Below are 19,093 nucleotides of genomic sequence, written 5' to 3'. Positions count from 1 at the left end.
TCGAAGTCAAGAAAACGGGACAGCTTTTTGTAAACTTATGTAGAAGGCTTAAATTGTTTTGAAGAATAAAAAATACTTCTAAGACTATGATTTTATTTTTATACTGGCAACTCAATATAATGTGCAAAACTTTGACGTTTATGAAATTATGTTGTCTATGGTAGGTCATTTTTGATTTCAGAAGAACTTGGTATTGTCATAACATGGACGAAATTGAAAAAGAGAAAATAGCGGCACTGCCATCACAATTGCTTGTAACTACAGTATGCCATCCCATGGAATATGCGAAAGTGCTCATACAACTTGGTTACGAGCCCCTGCCGCCACGCCGGTCCACGACATTATTTGGACGCCCTGCCATGATATTACCTAACGTTTTCCAATACATCAAGTTTATCAAGACATCAGATGGATTCTTTGGCTGCTACAGAGGCCTCTCGGCGAGAGTGCTCGGGCTGATTGCATCCAGTCAGCTCACTTCGAAGGTAATCTACGCGATGGGTATCGACCTGCCCGAAATCAATGATCCTCCTAATATCGTCACTGATGAGGAGCCTAAGGTTGAAGACTATATAAAACTGGGCCGTCGGGATATGATAATGCACACTGCTTCTGTCATCGTGTCCTATCCATTCCATGTAGTGTCTGTCAGGATGATGGCCTCATTTATTGGCAAGGAGGAAGATTACAGCTCTTTGATAGGTGCAGTCGTAACTATCTACAGAGATGATGGAATACGCGGGTTCTTCCACGGAATTATACCCAAGCTGCTCGGAGATTTAACTTGTGTCGCTGTGACTGGTGTGTTGGCATATTATGTGAACAAATACCTGGTCAAAACTAAAGATCTACGATACTACACAGTACCACTGCTCACTTTTGTGACTAGCACTATTACTTATCCTTTGGTTGTGGTGTCTACTTGCATGGCTGTTGCGGGCTGCAGCCTCAAGGCCGGTAACCCGCCTGCAATGCCCAAGTACCCATCTTGGCAAGCTTGCTGGAGGGACTTGCTGAGAAACAAGCAACACAAGCGAGGTTCCTCCCTAATCTTTAGGTACTACATTGCTCCTATTGCAGCCATGCAGTAGTCACACTTTACTAATGTATTTGCATTTATGTTAATTAGCTAAGTGTTATTCCATGATCACCAAAGTAGTCTCAACCTCGTAGTAGAGAATTAAAAATATGTACAATTAACTGTGTAAATAATTTAGTATAAATGGTGTACCATGCGGATATTCGTTTTGCTAGATTGTTGAGTCAAGGTGTGGTTATTATTAAATAAATATATTTTATTTCTCAGTTGCTTTATCATTTTTTGCATTATGACATGTTATATATGATATTATTTACTTGTAATGTTTTGAAGTTACCAAGGTGATAAGGACTTAACATTTATCAGTCTTTATGTCTTGTACCTACTTAGATAACTTATCATAATAAAACCCCTGTTTCAGAAATTAAAAATTATTTTATTTTGGCTAGAGTCTGTGCTTTTATAAAGTCATCAACAAGTTCTTTCTTCAACATGCTTACTGCTCGTCTGTAGATGGCAGGAGTAGCTTGAGGGTTGTTTTCTGTTTCAAACACCATGTACCTCATCCAGATGTCCACATTGTCAGTGCCATGATGCTGAACTGCACATTCATAACATTTCCTAATACTCTTAACATTTGGCTTATCCTGAGCCATCTCTATGTCAATCATATTCTTGTGAACATCAATCTGAGTGGGTGGGGTTCTGACTAAGTCTTCATACAAATCTCTTGCAGCTTTTATGCCACTCTTTTCGTACATTTTCTGGAGAAGTTTAGGTTTAATTGCTAATAAAACAGCATTCTCACAGTTCTGGAACTTTTTGTATAGATTCTTTAGCTGAAAAATGAGAAATAAACAAACAAAATAATTTCAAAGAAACAATAGAATTTTCCATATATTGAAATACATAATGTAACTTACTGCAGTATCAGATTGTACATTATCGAGAACCAAGTTATAGAGGTGCAACAAGTCATCTGATTTCAATCCTTTCACAGCATCTTGCAGGACAGACAACATTTTCTTTTCATCTGGCTTACTCAGGAGGATTTTTTCTTCCCAGACACTTCTGAGTTTAGAGTTCCTTTTTGCTGCTGAATCTAGTATCTAAAAGATAAATATCACATATAGATATCAATCACTTAGGAATGACTGTATGATGAAATTACAAACACGGATCAAGCAATGCTTTTCTCCCGATTCAATTGATTCTAAAAGCAAATTTTAATGTTAGGTGTTTAATTATGGAAGCCTTAAAAATACATTTGAAGTAAAGATTTCAACTTTGGTGAAAGACCACAGATATGGGGATCACGTCAACAAATATGGTATTCATATTACCTGCATCAACTCATCATTAGATGTTTCATTTTCCAGCTTCAAAATTTCAATTCCAAAAGCAAACATGTCATTTGAAAGCAGTCCATTTTCGTTACCATAGTTCCAAGCGTGTTTGACTGCTTTTATTCTCTGGTGGTCACTGCATACATTCTCATTAGCACCTAGCAACTCATGGATGTATTTCGTACATAGAGCTTCATCTGGGAACTGAACAAAAGACATTAAAAAATAATCTATTTATATGAATGAAGAGGATTTTTTGTTTGCACATTAAAGGCTTCTACAAAACAAAAGTACTGGTCCATTTGTAAAATTATTTCGTTGTGGGGAAGTTAGATGTCCCTGAGTAACAAAGGCTTTATTTTTTCTGAGTTCGGGCATTAATTCCCACGGGGTGGGGGTGAAACTGCAGGAAAACAGTATAATATTAAGTTACAAACCTTTTGCAGTGCCTCTTCATAAATTCCTATAAAATAGTTAACTTCTGTTGAAAAAGCTGGATCTTCATCTGCATATTCTTCAATTTCTTCCCAATGGCAACCCTGCCAATAAAGACATCTTTTATACGATATTTAGGCATCACTTTATCTGTAGAAGTAGGCATAAGCCAAAATGTTTCCGGGTACGGGATGAAGATCCCCAGGACACCAGTGAAACTGTGGGAAAACTTGGTTGTATAAAAACAAGAAGAATTTAACAATTTCCTTATCTCAACTTACATTTAACTCCTTGGAGGCTATGTAAGGCCATACATCTTTGCTATCCCTCCTTGACCAGATTTCCTTTTTAATATCATCAACAAATGGGTTTTTGATTTCATATTTGGCACATAGATCAAAAATACTGAATAGGAATTTCACATTCTGAATAGTTTTAGCTCCATTTCTCCAAATGACGTCTGCTCTTTTTGTTAGTTTTTCCTGAAAACATAATCAATATTAGAAAAGTCTGATAAATAAAATTGCAGATTCTTTAAATATTTCTATTTCAACAGAACTTGCACTCACTAGAATACATTTGATTACTCTCGCAGTAAATTGTAATAACAATCAAGAATCAAACTAAAATGAATAAACAAAATATTTACTTTATCTTCATCAGTCTCCGTTTTGAAAGTGAGAGTAATGAGTTCGATATCAAACAGCTCCAAGTACAACACTTCAGAATCCGGATGTCTCTGTATTCCTTTAAGCAAGAAGTTTCTAGCATTATCCAGATTGTTCTGCTCCTTGCTCTCCCATTTGCTAGCTAACTGCCATACTTTTGGTTTGTCTCCATGTATCTGTAAAGGGCTTGTTGTTTATTACATTCTATTAATTCCATTTCCTACACATTTGAAGCCTAAACAAAGATCCAAAAGCGTTTTAAAATTTTATTCTACACTCAGAGAGGAATTATAATGTATCCTTTCATAAACAAAGTCTATATCATAAAAGATAACATCCAGTACCTGTAACATTTGCCCAATAATCCCAGAAATAGCATATTCAAATCCAACACTCCTGCAAAACTTGATGTACTCAAAGTATATTTCAATATCATTCTGGAACCTATATATAAACTGTTTGAACACTTTGTTCAGTCTCTTGGCTATGGCATACTCTATGTCTTTCTTCTTTTCTCCCAGGTTAGCCCTCCTTCTTCTTAGTGCTATATCTTCTAACAGAGCTAGTTCATAAGCTATGTATTGTACGAAATCCTCCTTTTGTTTCACTCTCCGCTGTATGTGGTATTCAAATTCTTTTCTTTTTCTGGATATTTCTCTACGAAAGAAGGAAATATACATAATTTTAAATAACATGCGGATTACATTTTAATAATTAAACTATATCAAAGCTTAGGCAAGTCAGTTTAAATGTGTATTACCTCTATAAGTTGATGTGACCAAGTAACTGTGTACTGGGTTACTATGCTACTTTTAATTTCATATTTTAGAAGTTTTATGTGATTCTATGATCTAGGACTGCAGTAATTTTAGAGCAAAGTGTTAAAAAAACCTAAATTTTTCCACAAGTTCATGAACTAAAAAAATAATGAACAGAAACTTACTTAATTTCTTCGTCATCAAATAACTGTGTTCTCCGCATCTGCTCCAACTCATTAATCATATCCTCGATTCGTTGATTTACTTGTTCTGCCATTGTTGATGATTTTTATAGAACTTTTAAATTCAAATCAATATTTATAGCAAACTTATTTTGCCGATTATGTTCGTGGTCCAAAGCAAGCGTGACACTTTGAGGTTATGTTATGTTTTTGTGACCAGTGTTGCCAGATGATGATCTAGCATTCTCCCCAAATCTCACCCAAAATCCCCCCAAAATGTTAGTGTTTTGAGAGAAAACCCCCCTAGTAATTAGAAAAATATTTATTTAAATACAATAATTTATAATAATTTTGCAATCGCTTCCATTACTGGATCAGCATCCTCACTTGCGTCGTCGGCTGCAGTTCCATACATTTTCTGCGAGTTAAATCTCTTGAGCATCTTTGAAGTTACTTTAAAATTAACACATCCTCAATCAATCGCAACTTGCGAGAAAGTTCTTTCCACAACAGCGTTAGAAAAAGGCAACGACAAAATTCCTAATGTCAATTTGCTTATATGTCCGTAAGTTTTATCACCAACTGCATTTTTGTGTGTGGTGCTATGGTGGAATCAAATGAAGTAGTAAGTAATTTGGTCGCGTTCAGTCATAAAACTTTTCCGAAAAATCCTCCAACTCCCTCCAAGCCAATTTTTAATCCCCCCGCTGATCCCCCCAAAGGATTGTTCCCCCCAAAAAATCCCCCGTGGGCAGAAAATACCCCCAAATTTGGGGGGAATCCCCCCAATCTGGCATCACTGTTTGTGACATTGACAGTTTGAAAAGATGGCTGGATTGGCTGAAATTGGTCCAATCTGAAGCAAGGTTATGTCGTTCTGAAACGAACCTCTACTATCGATGGATGCTGCAGGAAGATCTATCATGCCCCTGAATAGTAAAAATCTATACTAATATTATAAAGCTGAAGAGTTTGTTTGTTTGAACGCGCTAATCTCAGGAACTACTGGTCCGATTTGAAAATTTCTCAGTGTTAGATAGCCCATTTATCGAGGAAGGCTATAGGTTACTTTACTATCTCGGTACGGGAAGTAGTTCCCACGGGATGCGGGTGAAACCGCTGGCAGAAGCTAGTATAAGAAATATAGCCTCTTCGGACCGTGATCTTCCTCACATCACGTGACACGGTAAGGCTTTCCTATCACATTCTATTCATAAATCTATGTTAGGTAATGCACTAATGGTGATATGAAATCATATACCTACATATTTTTATGATCCAGCCGTTTTTGAGAGAATCAATAAAATGCTAGTGGTGACGACCACTAATCAGAAGACGCAGCGAGGGCAGATCCCCCACTAGATTGACTTACGATCTGGCCAAGGTAGCCGGGAAGCAGTGGATGCAGGTTGCTAAAGATCGAGCAAACTGGCGAACCTTGTGGTAAGCCTTTGTCCAGCAGTACACGTCTTTCGGCTGCTCAGTTTGGGTTTCGACCTAACAGGGGCACCGGCGAAGCCATCTTTTCCATCAGGCAACTCCAGGAAAAAAGCCGAGAACAAGGCCAACCTTTGTGTATGTGCTTCGTGGACTTAGAAAAAGCTTTTGACTGCGTGCCGAGGGAAGCCCTCTGGATTTTACTGGCAAAATTAGGTTGTCCTGAGAAGTTTGTGAGAATGATTCGCCTTCTGCACGACGAGATGACCTGCTGTGTTACCTACCTATAATGGTGACCAGTCAGAGTTCTTTCCTGTCACCTGTGGGGTCAAACAAGGTTGTGTGCTTGCGCCAACACTGTTTGCTCTCAAACAAACTTCTGCTGGAATCAAAATACGTTTCAGGACTGATGGGGGACTTTTCAACCTGGCCAGATTAAAAGCATATACTAAAGTATCTCATGCTCTTATAACGGAGATCATGTACGCTGATGATCTGTGTTTTGTTACCAACTCTGCACAAGAGCTCCAGAACCTGATGACTAACCTTCAGGGAGTCTGTTGTCGTTTCGGTCTAAAAATCAGTGTTACGAAAACTGAGGTAATGGCAAGCGACTCTCAAGGAGCTACAGAACCTGTCAAGGTAAACATTGGCGATACTGAGCTGAAGCAAGTGAATACCTTCAAATATCTAGGCAGCACAATTACATCCAAGTGTGACCTTGATACCGAAATAAACCATCGCATTGGCGCTGCATCAGCTGCTTTCGGTAAATTACGAGCCAAGGTCTTACACACACATGATTTGAAGCTTTCGACAAAAACTCCGTTTACAAGGCCATAGTCCTCCCAAATCTTTTATACTCGGCTGAAACATGGGTCCTCTATCGGAAACATATACGGGCGCTGGACCGATTTCATCTAAAGTGCATAAGAGACATTCTGAAAATCAAATGGTCGGATCGGATTAGAAATACCGAAGTGCTACGACGCGCGAATGTCTGCGACATAGAAGCGTACCTGATGCGGCGACAGCTCAGATGGTGCGGTCATGTTTTACGCATGGATGATGATAGGGTGGCCAAGCGCATCTTCTTTTCTGAACTCCAGAACGGCAGGCGGAAACAAGGTGGCCAGTTCTTACGCTTCAAGGATGTTCAGAAAAGACACATGAAAAGGTGCAACATTGATCCTCAGAACTGGGAGACAAAAGCCATTTGCCGCCCTGAATGGAGAGGCCTACTTAAAAATGCGATCAAAGATTTCGAAGAGCAAAGGAAATCCGCACTGGATGCGAAGCGTGATGCTCTTAAGGCTAAAACACCAGTAGCCATTCATTATAACTACGTGGACGGTATCCTAACGTGCAGCCAATGCTCGCGCACGTTTACACATAAAATAGGGTACTGCAGCCATCAAAGGGCGCATAGAAGAGCTGATCATCCTAGTTCTTCTCTCAATGATAACTGATAGCAGTCACCATAGCCGAAATCGGCAGGGAAGTATATATATACACGTCTTTCGGCTGACACGACGAAAATAAAACATCCTAATCTTTCCTTTTAGTATCGATGTAAATAAAAATCTGTTATTTATGTAAATGGGTCACTGGTTTTATTGTCAAAACAGTATAGTACAAAGGCTCCAAAATCTTTATTTACTATGTAGTAGTTAATCAATATGGATTTAAAATTAAGTCTATAAAAAATTAACAACTCTTTATTAAAACTAAATTACCTAATCAATCACTAACCTACATAATTTAAAGTTTAAATTAGTTACACTACTCTTAAATTAATACAATCCCTAATATTTACATATTGTAATACTTTGCACTTTGTGAAGGCATTGATTTCAAAATCATAAACACTATTGTTATTCAGAAGCTATGGTAATACTTATATTAAAACAAATTCATGTGTAAGTCAGTCTTACTTAGTTTTGTGATTTTCAAGGAGTGGGTGCATTGACAAGATTTAGCTGTAGATTTTATATTTCAGATTCAATTTTTCTTTTCTAGCATTTTTAGTACCATTAAACTATTATTATCTAGCAGTGAATTTAATAACACCTCCTTCGCAGTGCTCAATCATTCCTCTCCCTTTGAAACAGTTCAACCATGTTTTAGAAAAAGATTTAAAACTCTCCCGTTCTTCATCTGTTTTCGATACCGGTGTCACATTTATTTCTGGAATGCATCTTCCAAAGTCGATGGCTGGCAACCAAACTTGGAAATCCGAATCGGGGGAATATTTAAATATGTCCTGGCAACCCTGAAGGTTTATTTGGGGAACTGGGGGTTGCCGCTGGAGTAGTTTCTTTAGTGTTATGAATGTTAGGTTGTTGTTCTTTAGAGTTATCGTTTGCAGGTGTTTTGTTCGGCCGATACTCCTGTAAATAGAAATTTGCGATAATATTGCGATGCTTATTTACTATAGAATACGTATTAAATAAGAACTAAGAATATGAATTATATATTCCATTAGTTGATAACAAACAAATGGGTATTTTACCTAAATATCCTCATAAACTGCCCATCAACTAATTTACAGTTAGATAGTCCAAATCTTCTGATCTTCAAGTCTTTAGCAGTATCCATGAAACTGGCCACATGTCCGACCACACTTCCTTCAACGCCAACATTATCCAACTCCAAATCAACCAGCACGTTCGGATTCAATGACGTCATCAAACAACTGACAACACCATTCTTCAGTTCATTGTTGCTCAAATCAATCGATTCCAAACTATCGAAATTCATACTCGATTTAATCGTTTCATTAATTGCATTATCTGTTATATTACAATAATTTAGTTTTAGTATTTTTAGGCGGATGTACTGGCTTATTTTGGCTATATTTCTGAAGCCATTATCCGATATAGGGTTTGCGCTAATATCGAGTTCCTCTAAAGACGTGCAGGCTGGTCGGTTTGTTCTTTCGAACATGTTAAGTAGACTTTTCGTTCCTTCGTCTGTGACGTTATTTCTGCTTATATCTAGATGTGTTAAATGCTTCATGGTGCACAAACATTCGGTTAAGTACTTGACGCCAGCGTCTCCTATATTGTTGTCTGATATCATGATAGCTGTGATTTGTGTTTGGTGGGTTAAAGCTCTGAATAGAGGTCGTATTTGCGCTGAATTTAACGTTTTTGCTCCTAATGCTAGTCGGCGGGTTGTGTGGCTTCGTCCTACTGCTTGTTGGATCTCTTCGGAAGGTGCTGAAAATAGAAATGTTTTTGTTATTAACATGAATTAAATCCGTTCAATATTGAATTTGATTTTCGTAAATGAAATTGGAATAGCTCCAAATATAAATATGCTCAGTGGTCAGTTTCTATATGAATTCTAATGATGAAACATAATCAAGTTTTCTTTCCAAAATGCAGAAAATGAGTTTTACTTAAGCATTCATCATTCTAGTTGGAATTGTAGATACCGTAAATGACAAGCAAACAAAGATCATCTTTATGCTGTCAAAGTAACTGGTTGCAAAAACTTCTGGTCATAAATAAAAACTTGTAAACTTACGTATACTCAAAGCATCACAGCACTCCAAATACCGTTCTTCAGCCGGTGACGCCTTCCAGTTCGTGATGCAAGTCTTGAGTTCCGGAGACGATAGCACCAGGCTGAGGGGATCGTCTTCTGAAAGTATCGCGCCATCTGATGTCATCAGACTGAAGATGGGACGCACACCTGTTAGTCTGAAAATATTGCATGAAAATTTCGATAGAGGAATTATGGTGATGCCAAACTGAATAGATGCCTCCCACCAAGCGTTGGTTATTGGTAAGTACCAAAAATCGCCTCCACTCAGCGATTCCAATGTTGTCCTGAGTCGCCCGCCAGTAAGTTTGGCACTATTACGCTATTTATAAATCAGATTTGTGCACTATGATGTAACAAAAAATCAACAAAAAAGACACACAAAGTATACTCACTTATAATATCTAGATTTAACTTCATCAACCAGCCAGCTGATTGTCAACCTATTAATCGTATCCAGTTTCAACGATATCAGAAGCACTTTATCTTCAACTTGAACTTTCACAGCTGCCGGCGGCAAAATTTGCGTTTGTACTGGTCTTCCATTCTTAGTAGACTGAACAATATTTATAGGTTGTATCACATTCATTGGCTGCACAATATTTGGGTTCATACTCTGCATTATATTAAAACCTTCATTGTGAACATTTGAATTATAATGGAAGTTCTCGCCCGATGTCTTCCGTGTAAACCCGGTAGGCGTCAGTCTTTTGTTTAACTCCCTTCTAGAATATTCCGTTTCGCTACCACTGTTGCTTGATTGGTCAACATCTTCCCTCTGTCTCTGAAAACCAGCTTTTAACAACGTACTCTGTCGTTTCCAACGCCTTTTCATATTATCTCGGCTATCTCTAGATTTAGTCTCATTCAGTTCCTTAGCAATATTTCTCATTGATTCAGCTGCAGAAACTTTTGGACGAACATTTTCGTTCCTTTGGAAACTATCGGAGTCCGAACTGTTTTCACTAACGTCAATAACATCACTGATTCTGGATTTCTTTTTGACGTTGAACTTATTGCTTTCAACTAGAGGTTCAGATATTTTGTTAATTTCTTCTATTTTGTCTTTTATGCTTTCGTATGAAGGTTTTTTAGCAACTGTCGTTAGAGGATCACTGAGTTTTCTTTTTTTATTGTTTTTGTTTATTCCTAGATCGTCATCAAGCCAGTCATCGTCAACTTCTTCAGGGTCTAACAAAGCAGGTTTCACTTTAGATTTCTTCAAATCAACTTCAGGTAAATCAGTCATACTTCTATTTCTAAGCGCTTCTATAGCATTTCTGTATTCTTTAACTCCTGTGGATTTCTTTTTATCTTTATTACTTTTACCATCATCAGATGATAGATCAGAGTCATCGGAAGGGAATGCAGCCTCATTTCTAACAACTTGTGACAAATTCATATCATCGTCACTATCGTCATCAATTATATTTCTCCTTTTGAATACTGGAGTGTCAAGTTCTTTGATTCGACTCGTCATTTTAGATGTACTTGGTGGCGTCACATCTTTGACTGGTTTTACAGGCGTCTTAGATTTTGATCTGTTTAATATATCTGTAGTATTAGTCTTGTCTATTAAACTATGGATTTTGTTACATATGTTGTTATACATTATTTCATCGTCTTTCGTTAGTATGGTGCTTGTCCGCCATTTTTGTAGGACGCGTAATGGTGTTTCGCCGAAGTCTGTCTTTAGTGAGGGTATCGCGCCTTTTTCTAGTAGCAATTGTACTACGTCTAAATGGCCGTTACTTGCCGCGTCGTATAGGGGGGTTATGCCTGGAATATTGAAATTAATATTACTAGCTATACAAAATTTTACCTCTGTATTATAGGAGCTTAGGATCGTGCGATATGTCTAAAGCTGGTGGCAGATATGAATATAATACGGCCGACGTAGACATAATTATAATGGCGAAGGAGCATTTTTAATGTCAATCAATCAATCAATCAATCGTTTATTATTTCACTTTGTACATAATTTTACAATATTTCGCTTAATTCTAAAAAGTGCAGATGTCAAAAGATTATTGTAATTTTCTTCATTGAAATGGAATCTAGAATCTATTAAAACTTTCTCAGACTTACAACTTTCACACGAAGTCGCCAAATAATTTTTATTACGCTCCCCCCAACGCGACGATTTTTTAAAAACTAAACTGAAATCGCTTCGTCCTTTTGCTAGCTATGATACCACAAACTGATAGACATACGCATCAAACTTCTAACACCCCTTTTTCCGTCGTTGATCAAAAAATAAATATCCTTACCATCACAATTGGAGCCTCCTCTATCATTAACATTAGCGCCACTATTGATCAGTATATTAACGATCTCCACATGACCGTGAATGCAGGCTTCGTGTAGAGGCAGCCAGCCAGCATTGTCTCTTATGTTCACGGGGTGACCTTGAGCTATGAGACGTTCTACTAGGAGCTTGTTGCCTGATATACTTGCCTGAAATAAATAGTTATATTAAAAAAAATCTTTGCCAAAATAGTGAATGCTAATCCAAAACCAAGTCTATATCGGTTCGCAGGCACCTCACAACTTGAATATATACTAGCTTCTGCCCACAATTTTACCCGCGTTAGAAGAGAATCACTTTCCGAACATGGATGGAAAGTAGTATGCTACTTTCTATTACTTTACTATTCTGATATATTACTGCCAAGTTTCAACAACACCCATTCGGTACTTTTAGCAAATAAGGAAATAAACTTTTTAATATTGGTGGGACTAGTTGATATTAATTATTTGTAATAAGTATGCTCAATAATGTGAAACTTACGACATGCAACTGGGTTTCTCCCTTCATATTCTTCTTGATAGTAAAGCCTTTCCCTCGCTTCCGAGACTCGCGTTTGGTCTCCGTTACTTCTTCCTCATTTGTGTCTGACAAATCTGTAAATAAACAATTTGTTGGATTAAAATAAAATGAATAGATAATAATTATTTATTAATTTTATTCCTAGGGGATTTGAGTAAGAATAATGAAAATTGAGCATCATTTCACAAGTATTTTAATGATATCTCACTGAATAACTTTTATCATTGAAGGGGAACAAAACCAATTACATACCAGTAAGATCTTCAAGGCATATATCGTCACCAATATGAGTGGTATCCTCGTCCCCTCCACCGGCAGAGCTCTGCTCGTCTTCTGAATTCTCCAAGTTATCCAAGTTGTCATACCCTAAAGCTCTAAGGTCATCCTTAGTTCGTTCCATTTTGTCAGTCTCAGAATATTCCTCTTGATATTTCAAGAGGCTTTTTAATACTCGGATTTCATATTTTCTTTTGTTCCATTCTTGGGCCTGAAATACATAAAAGTCATCATTTGCTTTTGCCTTTTCTAAATTACGTTGAGGTCGACTTCCGCGCTCATGGAGTGACTATCTGACCTCCTCAACCAAGTTACCCGGGAAAACCCTAGGTAACATTGGGTGTCAGAATTTTTGGCTTCTAACTGCCTTTCAAAATCAGCGGGGCCTGCCGAGTTACCGCGGCCCTGGTATATTTTTAGTCAAGTCGTAATATATGTACTGAAGGAATCATCATAAAATAATTTAAGTACTTACAGCTCTCCTGGCCTCTAAACAAGCCTTCTCAATCTGGTCATATGGTTTCTTAGCAAGGAATAAAGTTTCTGCAATATTGTACATCGTCGTGAAAGCCTCTTTCGGAACATCCTTGATCAATTCATATTCTTTGTCGTAGTAATATAGGGCTTCGTTGTAAGATCCCATGTCCTTGTAAGTTTGGTAAAGACTGAAAGTCAAATAATTTTTAAGACATTGGTTTAATATAACAACAGTGAATGGAAACCAGCATTATAGTATAGTGGATAATTAAATTGTTACAAGTTAGTTTTTTTTTTTGCAACAACTTCTCAACTCTTTGTTTCCATTCATAAGAAAAACTCTGTAGGATGTATACTAAACATAAGACTAGAAAATATATTTAACTAGGTGATCCCAGCGGTTCCAGTCGCGTCCCGAGGAACTACTTTCCGCAGTAAGATGAAAAGTAGCGTGTCTTTTCTCAAGCTCTAGCTAGACTATCTATTTACCCCTTATAAATCAGTTCAGTAGGTTCTTCATAAAAGCGGGAGACAGACAGACATACAGTCCCATTTTATAATAGCACACAAAACTTACCTAACATAAATAGGTATGAGCGTTTTCCCACACTCCCCCGCCAATTCTGCATGATCCAGCATCTTCAGATAATACTCAACCGCGCCCGCATAGTTACGTAAATGACAAGCTCCATCTCCTAGCTTCTCATAGTGTTTCTTAAATGTGATGTGGTCAGTTGGGTCCGTTGATATCAGTAGGTCTTCTGTGTAACACATTGCTGCCACTGTTTGGGAATAACAAAGTCAGTAATTTGTATGATTTGTAGCATGTGGGTAGCAGCCTAGTGGGTAAGGAACCTCTTAAGTATGAGAGTGGCTTCGATTCCAAGTCAGACAACCAATACCACGGCAACTTACGGTGCCAATGCAACTTTTCTAAGTTTGTATGTAAGTACTTTCTTTGTATATCCTGGCCACCAATGACTGATTAAGGAGGTCAGATAGGCAGTAGCTCCTTGTAGTCAGCTCTGGTAGTCAGCTGCATTAAGTTATACTGGAAGCCGACCCTGAGCATAATTGGGGCCCGGGAGATGATGTAGTTTGTTGTGTACATAAGGTTTTATGTTCTGAATAGGAATACTTGAATATGGCACTTGACACATTGATTATCTAATACAAGTCTTTCCTTTCCGTGCATCGAAGAGCACGTAAATGTCAGTCCTGTGCCTGATCTCTTTCCGGTCGTGTCGGATTGCCGTGCCATCGGGTTATGAGAGTGAAGGAATAGGGAGTGCACCTGCGTCTGCGCAAATGCTCGTGCACTAATATGTACTGCACAACTGGCTGATCGTCTTAAATGAGAACAGCCTTTCCTACATGGGTGATTGACAGGGATATCTCTGTTGTTACAATCCCATTGATAATATTATATTGTCTGATTATTAATTGAACAAAAATATAGGTGTGACAATAGATGGTCCCCTATTCTCCCACCTATGTTTATTCAATTAGTAATCAGAGAATATATTTTTATTTATATTTTTGTTCCTTTATTATAGTTTACTGACTGCCTTCATATTGTGAGGTGATTTATAAATAACTAGCTTTCGCCCGCGGTTTCACCCGCGTCCCGTAGCCGGATGGTGACAAAAATTATCCTAAAACCTTCTCCCGGGTCTCAGTTACCTCCCCTCTAATTTTGAGCCAAATCGGTCAAGCCTATTTCATGCTATGTCGTGACAACGGAAAGCGGGTTTCATTTATATATGTTACCGTAAGATTACAAACATCGTTAGATTACAATCTATCTCGAGAGATTGTAAACTGTCGAATTATTGTGAACCGTAACATCTGATTGCAATTTAACGCATTATTTTTCGCTATATTATAATCTATCGATGAGAAATTGTCAAATTGTCAACTGTCCGAAAGCTCTCTCTGATTGGTCAGTCTTTTTGTAAGATCGACCAATCACGACCAGCCGTTCTGTTCCCATGGAGTTCCCGTAGAGTTAGGAATGAAATAGAGGTGTCAGTTAAATAAAATAAATGCTCTTCAAAAATTCTTCAAGTATTAAATTTATATAAAAATAACTCTTATAAAAATACAGTTAGGTATTTTGTCTTCAAATACAAACTAATATTTAAAAATAAAATAAAAGGGGTGCTAATTAAACAGGCTTCTTTTTAATATCATTATTCGCCCCCAAAAATGTATGTTGCCTTCTAAATTACTAAGTCAGCCACAATTAATAAAGCGTCGAGCATCTAAATAATACTATCTTAGCCACGAGTTATCTTCCACTCTAAATACAACTCAGCATGATGGTTATTTTTTTGCATCTAAATTTGTAGCATGCATTCTAACAGTAAACTTCTTAAATACTATTAAATGACATCATAAAAATATTTATTTACCTTCTAATTTTTTAACTCGTACCTACTGAGTTTTTTGTTTAAAATATAACACATCCCATATTAATTGACCCAGCATGGAAGTAAGCATGCAACATGCAGCAAGCATAACTTCTGTCACGGCTCCGGCGCTGCGGGGCTCCGGCGGTCCCATGCGAGCTTATCGTCGCAGATGGTTTTCACGCTCACCACCGCAGCTTCGGCTTGCTGGCCGGCGGAGCCGGCCAGCCTCAGCCGCGGCGGCGAGCGCTGAAACTACCTGCGCCTCAGCTCGCAGGCCGCCTCGCCCCTCCGCGCCTACGCGGTTTTGAATTGCACTCTAGGGGTAGGGCAGACAAGACTACGTGGAGTCGGTTTTGCAGCGATTCGTTTTCGTCACTAACTTCAATTTTTAATACAATTTTTAATTGTGTGTAATTTGAGTCTTAAAAATTAAGTACAATTTTTGATTTTATAAAAAATTAAACCGTCACTTATTTTTGCACGTCAAAGAGCTGTGACACCGGGAGTTGCAAAGAACATTGTCTTTTTTGACGTTCTACCAATCAGCGCGCAAGATGCATTCCGTTCTACGCCAGTTGACAATTTGACCGCTCTACATCGCTCTCGATCTTACAAAAAGACTGACCAATCAGGGAGAGCTTTCGGACAGTTGACAATTTGACAATTTCTCATCGATAGATTATAATATAGCGAAAAATAATGCGTTAAATTGCAATCAGGTGTTACGGTTTACAATAATTCGACAGTTTACAATCTCTCGAGATAGATTGTAATCTAACGATGTTTGTAATCTTACGGTGACATATATATATATAAATGAAACCCGTTGTGTATAGATGAAGTACTCACCAACTCTAAGATTTGCCTCAATGCTCTCACTTTCCTCTTCATCAGGCGTCTTCATCTTCCAGGCCTTGAGCAGCACTTGCTTAGCACTCTGATAGTCTGACATCTTGCACAGGATATCTGCCTTAGACGATAGAGTCTCACATGTTTTTAGAACCTGGAACATTTAGACTATATTATAGATATATGCTTGCTTTAAATATGAAGTTACCTATTGGTGATCTTCATAAGGCTGTATTTATGAAAATGCTAGTTTGCAAAAAAAAAAAAAGGAAAAAGTAAAAGAGGCTAGTGCCCTATATTAAACAATAGGATAGGCTATTGTTGGTATGATAAGGCCACCAATTTTTCTATATGTACCTTCTTTATCTTAATGATAAAGAAGGTACTCACTTCTTTATCTTAATGATAAAGAAGGTACTCAACTCAATTGAAATCGCACAATATTTTATTGGATGTTAAAGTGTTAACGCAACATTCTTTGTTGTTTATGATTTATGTCGCGACTCCTTTTGTGGAAGTTTCCCGTGTAGGTATTGGAAGAGGTTATTGTGATACTGCTTGTGTGGTTTTAACGGTATATCTAGCTGTTACTTGACGATAAAGTAATAGAATCCTTCTTTATCTTAATGATAAAGAAGGTAGGGATTCTATTATCTTAATGATAAAGAAGGTACATATAGAAAAAATATCTAAACAGAAATATGATTATAATTTTTTTACCTTATCTTCCAGTCTGCTAGCAACTTCAAGTGCTTTATTCAAGCAGCTCAAAGCCTTAGCATAATCCTTCTTCTTATTACAAAGCAACAAAGCCTCTGTAGTATAACAATTGTGCAGAACTTCATACAAATCCTGACTTGAACATATTGAAATGGCTTTGTTGATGCAATCTAAAGCTTTGTCTAAGTTTCCTAAATGTTCCTGCACTACGCCAATGTTGAGGAGCAACCGAGCTCTCATGTCCATCAGTTCATGTTTGTTTATTTTGCCATTTAAGCTAGAAAAGAGAACATTATTTTATAAAAAGAAAGAAAGAAACATACAGTTGTTATTGCAGCTGTACAAGATACCTAAAATTGTCTGTATATTTGAATGTTTCTAAACTCACAAACAGTAGAAAAGAAATTCCTGGATATTATTAAAAAAAAAAATGCATCTGCATTTCTTATAAGGGTATTCCATTGATAGAATGCCTTCGCTTCAAAATTTTTGCATTCCTATTCAAAATTCAATTCTTCCATACAGGGAAGTATGTATGTAGTGAGATTTTATAGAATACTCGCTTTCGCCCGCGGTTTCACCAGCGTCCCGAAGCCAGATGGTGCCAAAAACTATCCTAAAACCTTCTCCCGGGTCTAAGTTACCTCCCCTCTAATTTCCAGCGAAATCAGTCAAGCTGTTTCATCGTTCATGTTATGTAGTGACAACGGAAAGCGGGTTTCATTTTTATATATATATAGATTATTATACTTACTTCTCACACAACACAAGACTTTTCATGAATGCTTTTTCAGCAGCTTTCAAGGAGGTTTTAGCTTCATCCTCATCATTACTACTTTGTCCTTGTAATAAATATATTCTGCCTAGTGTTGCCATAGCTCTTTGTTCTTCCACCAAGTTCTTTAACTCTTTCGCTACAGCTGTAAGGAGGTTATGACAAATGAGGATTTAAATTATTAAGACTGATTGTTATAATGGTTCCAGTTTTAATAGACTAATGTAAAGTTTCATGGTTAAGTAAATTGGAAATACATGTAATTTGTATGTTGAATAAAACAATTATTGTGTTCTACAGTTTTCTGTGACAACTGGATGCTTAAAACATAAACACAGCAAATACAATGTTTATCTAGGTTACTAGGCAGCAAGTACAACTTCAATACAATCATACGTTACTTACCTAAGTGTCGCTCCTCATACTTCAGAGCTTTGTCAAATTCCGCCAGCAGCATATACATTTCACCGATCATCCTGTTACAAGTACCCCATTCCATACGAAGCCCCAACTCTTTACAGATCGCCGCCTCGCTCTTATACTCGTCAAGAGCATCATTATAACGATTGTGCTTGTAGTAAAACGATGCCAAATCATTATAAGCTTCAGCTAAAACACGCCTGTTGCTACCGTTCAAAGCCTTCTTCTTTCTACGAATAAGTTCTGAAAATATTTTCGTCAATTAAACAACACGTATCTAACCTTAAAGTTGAATGGTACAGTTATGAATTAACTTACTTTCTTCCTCCATTGTTATAATGTTATTTTTGCTCACGCATAATAACAAGTCAACAATTTTATAGTAATTCACCAAAGTAAAAGTTTTAGGCGCCGAAATAAAATAAACACGAATGAACTTGACGTTTTTTAATTACGTCACACTGACAAACTCTTCGGGACTGTCATCATGTGATCAGCTGTCATAATTGGTCATAAATATATTTTCCCGTATCCCATATGTAGCGTTCATAATTAACACATATTTTTGCTACGATATGAGTATTTAACTTATGGTAAATAATTTATAAAGGAACGTAATTTTTTTGTGTACCAAATGAATTATTCGTAATTGAATCTTCATAATGAATCCTGATTTTTAAATAGTGATAATTTACAAAAATATTTTCACAATTTATCTTTGTGAACGCGACAATTTAACCCACGTAAATAGAAACAACACGAACTAATTAAATTAAATTTTGTACAACGCTTTGTTATCATTATTTAAAATATTAAAAAAACGACGAAATAATGTCCCTCAGTAGTAGGGATTTTTAAATTAACATACCAACGGGAAACAAAATTAAAAGACACTCAATTGTGTATCAACTACGGGAA

The 19,093-nt window shown here is 37.2% G+C and overlaps 3 protein-coding genes across 3 annotated transcripts; 1 reads left to right on the top strand and 2 right to left on the bottom strand.

Annotated features, from left to right (window-relative positions):
* Window positions 1-144: 144 nt before the first annotated feature.
* LOC124635082 (mitochondrial carrier homolog 2-like) lies at window positions 145-1,305 on the top strand. Its single transcript, XM_047170869.1, has one exon. The coding sequence runs from the start codon at window positions 204-206 to the stop codon at window positions 1,089-1,091; it is 888 nt and encodes a 295-aa protein (XP_047026825.1). The 5' UTR covers window positions 145-203; the 3' UTR covers window positions 1,092-1,305.
* A 149-nt stretch (window positions 1,306-1,454) lies between these two features.
* LOC124635081 (U3 small nucleolar RNA-associated protein 6 homolog) lies at window positions 1,455-4,665 on the bottom strand. The gene is made up of 8 exons (XM_047170868.1): window positions 4,432-4,665; window positions 3,833-4,145; window positions 3,470-3,664; window positions 3,102-3,302; window positions 2,823-2,924; window positions 2,383-2,589; window positions 1,963-2,148; window positions 1,455-1,878 (listed from the first exon to the last, which is right to left on the bottom strand). Exons 1-8 carry the CDS (start codon window positions 4,521-4,523, stop codon window positions 1,471-1,473), a joined length of 1,704 nt encoding a protein of 567 aa, XP_047026824.1. The 5' UTR covers window positions 4,524-4,665; the 3' UTR covers window positions 1,455-1,470.
* A 2,790-nt stretch (window positions 4,666-7,455) lies between these two features.
* LOC124635173 (tonsoku-like protein) lies at window positions 7,456-18,643 on the bottom strand. The gene is made up of 14 exons (XM_047170980.1): window positions 18,494-18,643; window positions 18,161-18,418; window positions 17,735-17,900; window positions 16,981-17,257; window positions 16,261-16,414; window positions 13,575-13,779; window positions 12,996-13,185; window positions 12,497-12,731; window positions 12,206-12,318; window positions 11,685-11,871; window positions 9,810-11,193; window positions 9,397-9,572; window positions 8,378-9,086; window positions 7,456-8,255 (listed from the first exon to the last, which is right to left on the bottom strand). Exons 1-14 carry the CDS (start codon window positions 18,504-18,506, stop codon window positions 7,910-7,912), a joined length of 4,413 nt encoding a protein of 1,470 aa, XP_047026936.1. The 5' UTR covers window positions 18,507-18,643; the 3' UTR covers window positions 7,456-7,909.
* Between the last annotated feature and the right edge of the window lie 450 nt (window positions 18,644-19,093).

This window comes from Helicoverpa zea, chromosome 12, assembly GCF_022581195.2.
Source record: "Helicoverpa zea isolate HzStark_Cry1AcR chromosome 12, ilHelZeax1.1, whole genome shotgun sequence".
In the NCBI taxonomy this organism is placed as follows: Eukaryota; Metazoa; Arthropoda; class Insecta; order Lepidoptera; family Noctuidae; genus Helicoverpa; species Helicoverpa zea.
This window is presented reverse-complemented; position numbering and strand designations above follow the sequence as displayed.

Excerpts from the sequence above, each read along its gene's own strand:
- LOC124635173 (XM_047170980.1), bottom strand. Across the intron at positions 16,415-16,980 it reads CTAGCAGACTGGAAGATAAG|GTTCTAAAAACATGTGAGAC; the intron begins GTAAAAAAATTA and ends TAAATGTTCCAG. Across the intron at positions 9,087-9,396 it reads CTGTGATGCTTTGAGTATAC|CACCTTCCGAAGAGATCCAA; the intron begins GTAAGTTTACAA and ends TTCTATTTTCAG.
- LOC124635081 (XM_047170868.1), bottom strand. The coding sequence starts at position 4,523 with ATGGCAGAACAAGTAAATCAACGAATCGAGGATATGATTAATGAGTTG. Across the intron at positions 2,590-2,822 it reads ATGAAGAGGCACTGCAAAAG|TTCCCAGATGAAGCTCTATG; the intron begins GTTTGTAACTTA and ends TCTTTTGTTCAG. Across the intron at positions 2,149-2,382 it reads CTAATGATGAGTTGATGCAG|ATACTAGATTCAGCAGCAAA; the intron begins GTAATATGAATA and ends TTTATCTTTTAG.
- LOC124635082 (XM_047170869.1), top strand. The coding sequence starts at position 204 with ATGGACGAAATTGAAAAAGAGAAAATAGCGGCACTGCCATCACAATTG.